This window comes from Trematomus bernacchii, unplaced genomic scaffold (assembly GCF_902827165.1).
Source record: "Trematomus bernacchii unplaced genomic scaffold, fTreBer1.1, whole genome shotgun sequence".
NCBI lineage: Eukaryota > Metazoa > Chordata > Actinopteri > Perciformes > Nototheniidae > Trematomus > Trematomus bernacchii.
Window position 1 is genome coordinate 13,535,654 of NW_022987547.1, and position 10,584 is coordinate 13,546,237.

At 42.9% G+C, this 10,584-nt stretch overlaps 1 protein-coding gene across 1 annotated transcript in view; it reads right to left on the reverse strand.

Annotated features, from left to right (window-relative positions):
• LOC117476303 (netrin-G2) overlaps positions 1 to 10,365 on the reverse strand; it is a 78,718-nt gene extending 68,353 nt beyond the window's left edge. Inside the window, exons 1-2 of the mRNA XM_034122713.1 lie at positions 10,064 to 10,365; positions 8,130 to 8,860 (exon numbers count right to left, since the gene is read on the reverse strand). Coding sequence (XP_033978604.1) covers positions 8,130 to 8,348 — 219 coding nt within the window. The 5' untranslated portion in view covers positions 8,349 to 8,860; positions 10,064 to 10,365. The remainder of the gene's footprint in view (positions 1 to 8,129; positions 8,861 to 10,063) is intronic.
• Between the last annotated feature and the right edge of the window lie 219 nt (positions 10,366 to 10,584).

Sequence of the window (10,584 nt, forward strand, 5' to 3'; positions counted from 1 at the left end):
ATACAATAGGCTGGAAGATTTTCATTATTTTTAATCCCCCATGAGAGATTTATGCTCAGGGTTATGTTTAAGCCCTTTGTGCCCTGTCTTCCTTATATCACTCCACTCTGTCCACTATATATATAAATAAATATATATATATATATGCCATGATGCATCCACAAACACACTCTCACACAAACACACATGCTTAAATACACACAAACAGATCCTGGCCAACTGCTGCGGCAGGTGGCCCGCACCGCTAAGCCCCGCTAGCAATTATCCTCGGTGGGATCCTGTCTCCACGACGACAACAGCCGCCATGATGCGTCTGCGATTAAAGTGACTTCTTTGTTTTCACTGGTGGGATAACACTGTGCTTTAAACAGACATTACAAACTCCTAAAGTGAAGAAGTTTGCCCTTACTGCTATAGTTAAGGCTGGGCAATATGTCAGTATGTGCACGATGTGGAATAAAATAACTAATTGCGATTGTTTTTGACTAATATTGCAATTGAATATGGTAGACGGTATTGGATGGAATGATCGTTTTTGAATCATAATTCTCATTGTCATTGAAAAGCATACTAAAGGGGCCCTAGTATGCTCATTTTCAGGATCATACAAATAATGCATTAAGAAAATAGTGCTCTGCTTCCCCTTCCTTGTCTCTTTCATTGCTTTTATGAGCCCCCCTAAAAAAAATATTTTCTGTCAGCTTCTTGCCCTCTCTCCTTTTTATTTCCTCCTCCGCTTATAGAAGTTTCTAAGTTATATTGCCAGCAAGGGGAATAAGGGAAGAGACACACTCAGAGAATACAATTTATTTTGTTTTGGTGAAACATCGAATGAAATGACCCTCCCCATTAAAAGAGCCACAGAGGGGACGAGAGAGGGATATTGCTTTTTCACTTATAACCTTAATCTTTTATTTTGTTGGAGGATTTTCCATCATACAGGAGATTATTGTTACCCTGAGTGAAGGGGGGATGTCTGTGTGTGTAATCTCAAGAAAAGTGTACATACATGAGTGTGTGTGTGTATATGCAAGGGAGTAACATTGTGTTAAAAATGTATAGGGACATATAATAATAATAATAATAATAATAATAATAATAATAATAATAATAATAATAACTTTAATTTATATAGCGCCTTTCATTAACCCAAGGTCGCTTTTTGCATGGTCTTTAACATGGTCTTTTATGGTCTGCTCATCTGCAGGTTCATATCAGTATGTAGTGCCTCTACTGGGACATGTCTCCATGCTCTAATGTTCAAAAAGCTCTTTATTGTTCTCATACTGCCTGTGCTGCAGAACCTCTTTTCACCCTCTGTCTGAAACCAGAGCCCTGCTCTGATTGGTTAGCTGGCCGGCTCTGTTGTGATTGGTCAGCCGTTTAGAGATGTCCCGCCCCTTAGCCAATCACATACAATGTGTTGGAGCGCTAGCAAATCGAAGTACGAGTGTTACATAGTGATGTCACTATGTTCCGGAAGTAAACAAAGGAGTCCAATGGAGGAGTGGTGGGGAGTGTGTGGGAGAGAAACTCCCTCTGGAGGGTACACAGAGATTTTAGCGTTGATTTTAGACCATTTACATGCATACAAAACGATATAACACAAGGGAAAACTCCAAACAGCATAATAGGGCTCTTTAATGACCTGAAAAAGTGATTAAAAGCTGGCTTTAAAAAAGGTGGTCTACATGTGTAAGTTTGTTTTAGGTGTGTGTGTGTGTGTGTGTGGTTTTGTGTGTGTGCATGCGGAGGTAAATGTTTACTGTGTGAGTGTGTGTAAGAAGGACAGAGAGCAGGCTGATCACCACATAAGACCAGGACGAGTTATATTAATATATTATTTTATAATTCAGGTTACGCTTACAGAAGATAGAGTGCAGTGAAATAATAAAATATCAAGTAGAGCTGCTTTTTTTTTTTTTTTGTGGCCTGATGAGGTGAATTCAGGTAAAAGCTATTATCCTTTATTGATGTCTGCTATTTCATCTAAACCAATCACAGAGGAGGAGATGTAGATAAAGAGAGGCAGACTGGCTGGAAAAATGAATTTACTGTAAGCTTTGAGAGAAATGACGTGGGTTGTGCGACATAGATCTTACTATATCATTTTTGTGTTCCTTGAAGAGTACTCCATTGATTTAGCATTGCACTTCTATTAGATTTGTGAACTCATTATTTCTTAAAAAGGATCAAAATCGAGTAGCAAAGCCAGAGCTAGTTGACTATTTTAAGCGTCACTATCCTTGTCACAACTGGCGCCTACATTACCCACAATGCAACTCAACAATCAACAGTTCAATGCTGAGATGCAGGTGAGTTATGCTAATGTAGCCTTAAGCTAATTGCCTCAGAAAGTGCGAAACAGACCATAGATGTCTAAAAAGCTAACTTTTTCCTCCATATGCCACATTTGTACGCCTTGTAGTCTTCAGTCCCAATCATCACAAACTTGTGGGACATTGCGTAAAGGAAATCTATCAGACTTCCCACAGCTCCTTTTGCACGAACAATAGGTTTTAATGCAACTACTTCACATGCATTTGTACTTCTAAAGCTGGCTACACACCAACCCGATGTTGGGAGTCAGAGGCCGTCAGAGGCCGTCAGAGGCCGTCAGAGGCCGTCAGAGGCCGTCAGAGGCAGTCGGGCATTCGCGGCGCCCTACTCAGGTTGGTGTGTCCCGCACCGTCGTCTCTTTACGGCACCTTTTCACACCTCCCGATGCCTCTGACCTCCCGCGGCCGATTCAACATGTTGAATCGGCCGCGGGAGGTCAGAGAAAGTCGGCCCAAGCAATCACTCTGATTGGCTGTTCACACTACCGCTGCCTGCTGGTAAGGACAGTTATTGCCACTCGTCGACTGAAGTATTTGCGGTGTGTTCGTAGGCGGGCGGCGTAGCGGGCGGCGTAGCGGGCGGCGTAGCGGGCGGCGTAGCCGACGCAGGCGACGAAGCTGACGTAAAAGTCGGGATGCCTTCGGTACGCGTTCTTTGGTCTCAGGTGGGTGTGTAGCGGCCTTAAGACCTGTAAGCACAGCTTTTTTCATCTTTAATTGAGGAGCTGTTTTTTGGATTGAAAAGGGAAATTCTGCTATTTGTCAACCTGGATTTTATCATATTTCTTTTTTATTATAACATTTTACTTACAACTTCTACTGTGCAGAGTTTAGGAGACTCAAGAAAGAACGTCAAACAGGGCAGTGAGCGTATTTGTCTCATAGATTTCCTGCAGGTTTTAAATCAACAGAAATCATATGAATGTCTTCAGGCATTTCCAGGGGACTTCTCTCTGTCTGTATTTTTTAGATTCTGTTACACTGAAGTTTGTTGGAAAGCGAAGAGGCTTCTTTACACTTTCCCAAAAACCTCTATTGAGGAGGAAGCTTCACCAAGTACAAATAATGGACACACAATGTAACAAGCAGGGACACATTTCTCTTTAAAATATCACGGAAATATTCAATGCATGATGACACATACGAACACTGTGTCTGTAGCTCCTGTACTTTTGTTCTCTCCTCTCAGGCCGTTTGTTAAATTCACCTCAGGCTGTCTTAAGCCTGTGCGGCCAATCCCTCTTAGTATCACCTCAGCCAGGGATAAATCTCACTTATAACTATCCTCCCGTTCTGCCAACACATCTAAACACTCTCTGATCACTTTCAACTGTGTCCTAATGGGGAAGCAAGCCATGCCATTACATCACTGCACCCTCCCCCACCTCCCTCCGTCCGTACAGTCACTATCTCAGTTCCCTGCTTTAATTATGCCCTGCATTGTCCACCCTGCTGAGCCCCAAATCCCCCTCTGAGGGTGTTTTATTAGGAAACTGGCCACCTGGGCTAGCTTTAACCCCAGGGAGGTGCATCAAGGAAGGGATGCTGGGTGTGTGTGTGGCCCCTTTTTGCCCGGCCTTGATGACCCACTGCTGGGGAGGGCAGGCAGGCCGACGCTGGGCAGGGAGGATGAAGAGTGGCCATAGGCCCAGTCTGGGAAGCAGTGACCTACCAGCTGCCATCTTCCTCCCTTCCTGCTCGCTCCTCTTCCGCTGCTGCGCGGCTCCTCTCTCTTCATGTCTATTTTTAGAGCTGGCTGATTTCTACCTTCTAAAATGGGCATATGTGTTGTGGAACAGGAAGGTGTGTGTGTGTTTTTTGTGTGTTTGTGTTAGATATACAATTGCCGCTGTTGGCCAACTCGTGCAAAATGTTTCAAACACACACACACCCCTGCTGGTCCGCTCTATAACGTCAAAGTACTGTACATTCCCATACACATGCAACGCGTCACATTTGCATTCGGCTGCTCTCTGTACTCGGAACCCAGGGGAGACGGTTGATTGAAGGTTTCGTTTCAAAACCAAAAAGCGAAAATAACAAACAGCACGACGAGACCTTTTTGAATTCAGCATTTTATATATCGACACACTGTTTGTACTTTTGTGGGAACTGTGGTGTGATTTTCATCTTTTTGCTTAGCTAAGCTTGGATCTTCCTCACCTCTCCCTCATCATTAGCTATCCCCCTCTGCACCGCACCGCCTCACCCCCCTCACACCTCCATACACCATCATCCTCAACTGCAAGCCGAGACTAGTATCATACTGAGAAACTACAAAGATGCCACTGAAGCTCCTAACTCGACGCTAGTTACAGTAGCATCTTTGTCAGAGAGCCGGGAGCCGTCATGTTGAAAGAAGCCAACATGCTGGCCTTTTTGGCTGAGGAGGAAGGAAGCTGCATTCCCAGGGAACAGGAGAGAAAATAGAGTGGGAAAAAAGGATCCCCGTGGAGATGGAGGGACCAAAAACGACTGTACACCTGCAAGCAGGAACGCTACAGTACGCCTCAACATCAAAACCAGCAAAGAGTGAATACTTTTTTGAAAACACACTGGAAGAAAGGATGGGGGGAATATTTTGCATCTTCTGCAGTATGTCTCAAGTCTTATTAAGGATGAGCAGCTCTGCGCATTGGGTGATGCAGTTTCTCTTTCTTTCTATTTTTTATTCCAGTGCCCCGACTTTCCCTTGACTTGTGGGATTGCTGAATGAGTGAATGTAAATGTCCACCAATTAGAAAAGAAACAGGCTTTCCTGTAAAGCTGCCAAATCCGGGGGCAAGAAGAAGAGGAGATAAAATGCTGCTTGCCTGAAAATAAATGATCTGTATACCAATAACTCTCCACTAATACTCCGTCTGCGGGTCCAAAGAAAGGCGGAGGAGATGTAGTTCATTCCCTGCTGAAGTGTCTTCTGTTAGCAGGGGATAATATGTAGTGATTTAAAGTGGTGGAAGATACTAAGTTAATATATTCAAGTACTGACTCAAGTACCTTTGTTTTACTTGATTATTTCCATTTTCTGCTACCTTGTCCTTCTACTGCATATGTTGTACTTTTAACCCATTTACATTTATTTGACATAATTAGTTACTTTGGACTTTCATATTTTTCATAAAACCCAGATAATGAAATACCATTTACTGTAATGGATAAAGATACCTGGCATTATAACAAGTAATTAAAGTGAGCTACACATTTAACAGCCGCAAAATCCAAATGATGAAAACATGAATAGATGACTAATTATATCAAGTGATATCAAATATATATAAATATGACCATTCCACATTTCAAGTACTTTTAGATTTTGGTACTTCAAGTATATAATGTATGAGCATGCTTATACTTTTGTACTTTAGTAAAAACATTGATATAGTACTTCTACTTCTAACAGAGTATTTCTACACAGGTTTCGACTTTTACTTAAGTAAAACATCTGAGTACTTCTTCCACATCTGGCGATTATTAACCTAAAATAAGATTTGTATTTAGATATATGCTAAAATCTGGATTATAACCTGCCTGAAAAGCAGTTTTTTGCTCAATAGGACCTTAAATAGCAGAATAATAGTCAAATAATGATCTAGTGACAGTATTAAACCTGCACATCTCTCTCATTATGTAGGAATTTGAGTTTGACACCCCTCCCTTCTTAAGTAAACTTCCATCTTGCAGCTTCTTTACTCTCTAAATCCCCTGCTGGCGCACTAGGGGGCCTGCTGCAATCCCCAGAGCCACGGATGACCTGAGAAGAACCAGAACTTTCCACTGTATAGACCCCGTCCAATTTAAAAGTGCTGACTAAGACCAGCCTCTTTCCTGTCTCACCTCTCTCCCATCAGCCCACTCTGGATCCTTGGTATGGACCTGGCCAACCCTTGTAAGGAAGCCCATTAAGGAATCCATCAATATTTCATCATTGCTCACTCAGAAACATAGTTATAGAAGTTTCCAGGCCGGGGCCATTAGGGGGCAGACGTCAATACGTTATGGCAGCGAGCATCTCTCTTCTCCCCACTTTTACTCCCTCCTTGTTCGTCTCCCGTCCCGTCTCAAGACAAAGTCACCGGAGAGCTCTCTCAAGACGTCAGTGGTTTCCGCTAGCTCTACATTAAACAAATCATTAACTATTAGGTAACCAAGAGCACAATATCCCTTCCTGCTGCTGTCAAACGACAAACACCAGTCTCAGGGAGAGGAAGGGGGAGTGTGTAAAGCTGATTTAAGGTAACAAAACCCCAGTCACACAGAATACAAACAGCTAATTAACAGCATGACACGGTGTGTATAATGTGAGGCTTTAAACACTCTGCACAAACACTTGTGAGATGTGAGATCTTGAGTCATGGCTGTTGGTCTGACACCTCAAACACTGTCCAACTGAGAGAGTGGACAGTCGGCGATTATCATGAGGAGAAACTTGCTGTCCCAAACACACACACACACACACACACACACACACACACACACACACACACACACACACACACACACACACACACACACACACACACACACACACACACACACACACACACACACACACACACACACACACACACACACACACACACACACACACACACACACACACAGACATTGTGAATCAAACCTCAGATATAAAACGTTTCCTCTGGAGAGGCAGGGGGATGTTTAACTGCAGTCTTCTTAGGATTATAATGATTTTATAACCCTTGTTTCAAATTATTACACTTACATTATCCGGGATGGAACTACCCCCCAGGCTAAAGTGTGTTAAATATTGCTATAGCAGACATTTTAATGAGTTTTCCTCCAGCTCACCCTTCACTGTCCTTGGAACTAAAAAGGTCCCGCTATATATGCATTTTACCAGAGGAAATGGTGGGTCCTCTAGAAGCCCAAACAAACCGGATCCCAGGTCCATACTAATGTAAACAACACCTCGGCACCTCCTGCCGAGTCATTGCACTTATGTCATCCCTTTTAACTCCCTATAGCTTTCATAGTGTGAATCCTGCTCTGACTTTTATTAGACTCTTTTTTTTGTCGTTACTTTTAACAGTGCAGCTTTATTGCATAAGCCTGTGTGACCTTGTAAAATTATATTTATTTTACTTTAAAACTCTTATATTTCTAATGCACACCAGCCATTGTTTTCTGAAAGTAAAGAGCACTTCACATATACATCTCTTTACATTTTTGTCATTTATAAAGTTGTTTTTGCTTTTTACTCTCAGATTGTAATTGAAGACCAATCAGTGTTTGTCTGAAAGTGTTAAGCCCCTTTTCACACTTTCAAATATGTATTTATATCAATTTTAGTCATTATTAAAGTTGATACTTATTGACTTTTTACTCTTAGATCTTTAATAAAGACCAACAAATTCCATTCAATTCAAATTCATTTTACAGTTATAAATAAAGTTGTTGGATTTGCAAGCCTGATTTTTAACTCATCAGAGTGCAGAACCTTAATTAAAGTGATAGTTTTTATATTTTTTCTCTGAGATTTTACTACGAGACCTTGTTGACTCCCATGATTATAGTTTTTAACTTTAAAACTCTTATATTTTTAATGAAGACCAACCAATGTTTATCTGAAAGTGTGGAGCCCCTTTATAAACTTTCAAATATGTATTTTAGTCATTAATAAAGTAAGTTACATTAAGATTTTTGATGAAGAGCAACCAATGTTTCTCTGGAAATATGAAGCAACTCTTTACACTTTTAAATCTCTATTTCTCTACACTACCGTTATCAACAAGTTGTTAAATGCAGTAAAAATCCAGATTTTGAACTCACCAGAGTGCAGAACCTCTCGGGTGGGTTTCCACAAGTTATTCCTGGCGGATCCACTTTGATCCGCATGTGGTCTTTCATGGACGCGGTTTTCGGCTGGCACGCGTACTGCTCCCACACCGGGCCCTCATCCGTGCTCACCAGGGACTTGCACAGTTCGTACTGGCCCAGCGTGGAGGCTAAGCAGTGCAGCAGCAGCAGAAACACGGCCTGGAGGAGCATGGCAGGTCAAGGGGGGTGGTGATTGGAGCCGGGTCCGGCGCAGGGTGAGGGGGCCACGGAGCTCAGAGGAGGGGTGACGCGCATGGAGCGGAGATCATAAGGAAATAATGGACATCCCCACCGCCATGCTGCTGTACTGAGAGTGAAACGCTGGATGTAAATGCACACAACTCTCCTCCAGGGTTTTAGATTCCCCTAAATGTCAGGAGGACACTGGATCTGTGACTGTAACTCAGTGTCTTCTCAGATATTGACGGTCCCCAAACTGCCGAGGGAGGGACGCTTCCTTGTTTCTGATGGGTGGAGAGGCGGATAATGTTACAGAGCTTAATCTCGGCATACACTTTAACCATAGTGTTGCAGGGGAGTTGGGTGGGAGTTGTTAACGCGGGTCCATGCCCTCAGAGAGCGGAGTCCCGCGGGGAAACAGTGGCGCTGCTCCGGGTGGATGATGCTGCGTCTTCAGGTATATCCATTGAAGGTTTTGCACCGGCCGTGCTCCTCTGATTGTCCTGGGGCAAAATGAGGACAAATGTGAGAAGAAGTTAGTCTGAGGGGTGTAGCTTCATCAATTCAGCACTTCCGGAGTCCTGCTGTAAATGCAAGGATATATTTTTCAAAGCTCAGCTGAAGATTAAATGTATCATGCATGGCTTTTTCTCTTTTGCATGAATAAAAGTTTAATGACATGTATTTGAAATATATATGCGGATGGGTGGGATGCGATCTAATTTAGTAGCATAATTAATTCCTTGAGTATAATCTAGAAATGTGTGGTATTTAGCTTGACAGTGAAAGAAAAACAGATTATAAAAGGAGAACTTTTAAGTGAATGTGTGGTACAACAAGTTGGGCAAGTTTGGTTTAGCCTGCCTCCTGACTGCGGTGCATTGGCATATTAAAAATAAAGATTTGCACAGACACTAAAAGGCTCCGTATCTTGAGGATAACCTTGTGCGTAAAAACACGTGCTGCTGCCGGGTGCCGCCTGCGCGTGCCACAGTTGTAATTGTTCACACCTCCACAATGCTGGAGATGGACTGTCAACTGTTTGTTTTTTAAAGCAATATCAACCTGAAAGAGATGCTTACAAGGCAATGTACTTAAAATGTGTGAACATATGCAAAAAGGAGGGACAATTATACAAACAACTTTTTTTTCTTGGATCAGGTGCTATTTTCTTGGGAAAATGTATTTTAGATCCTAGTCAGTATTCTGTATCACTTAAATCTACAGTTTTTAAAGTAATAATTAACTGTCAGATAAATAAACTGCACCAGAAGTAAATATTGCCGAATTTGGCCACTTTATCTTATTCAATAGCTACATATGGTTGACATATTTTGCAGCGTGCCCTCGTTGATAATAGATAATCTAACGGTCACTATCCCAACAACGCTGTGCATCCTCACTTAGTTCAGTTGTCAAGTGAAGTCGCCAAAGCTATTTCCCGGCACTGTGTTGTAGGGGTGTGTCAGATCCTCCAGGAGTGCAGCATCCCCTCACACTACGCATCTATTGTATACCCCACATTAAAGCGTGTAATCCGTGTGAGGGAAAGAGTGTAAATTGAGATTAAAGTCCCCTCACCACTCCGGTTATCCTGGAGTGGCCCGGATATAACTCAGAGCAGCTCCTCGGTGCACACTTCAAAGAGCTTTATCAAAATGCATCGACGTTTTTTATTTTTTTATCATAACAGATAATGCACTTACTTCTAAAATGCATCCGCGAAACAGGTCAGCACTTTGTACGTGCACGTCCCCATTCTTTGGGTAAAAAAAAGAGATGCCCCGATGGTCCAGTGTTCGGTCCCCGCCGCGGTGCTCACTGTGCTCCGGGTTTCCTCCTGCCCCGGCTCGCTGTTTGTTTGCCGGATACTTTTTATCGCACCGTGGAAGGCTGCGCCCGGTAGATCGGTGTCTTAGATCTAGGAACGTCTGCGAAAAGGAGGACTGGAATCCAGCGTGAAGGAGTACCAAAAGTATAAAATATTGACTTTGAGGAAAGGCTTGTGCCCGCCCTTCTTCCCCCCTCTCCTCCTCCTCTTCCCACTTTACAAGCTCGGGTTTACCCGGGATGCTCAAGGGCAGAAAGAGAGGAGAAAAAAAGGCTTTATGGAAAATATCACCCTCCCTTCTCCTCCTCCTCCTCCTCCTCCCTCCTCTCTCTCTCTCCCCTCCCTTTTCCTCTCTATCTCTCTATCTCTCTCACTCTTTGTTAATGCCCAGGCTAA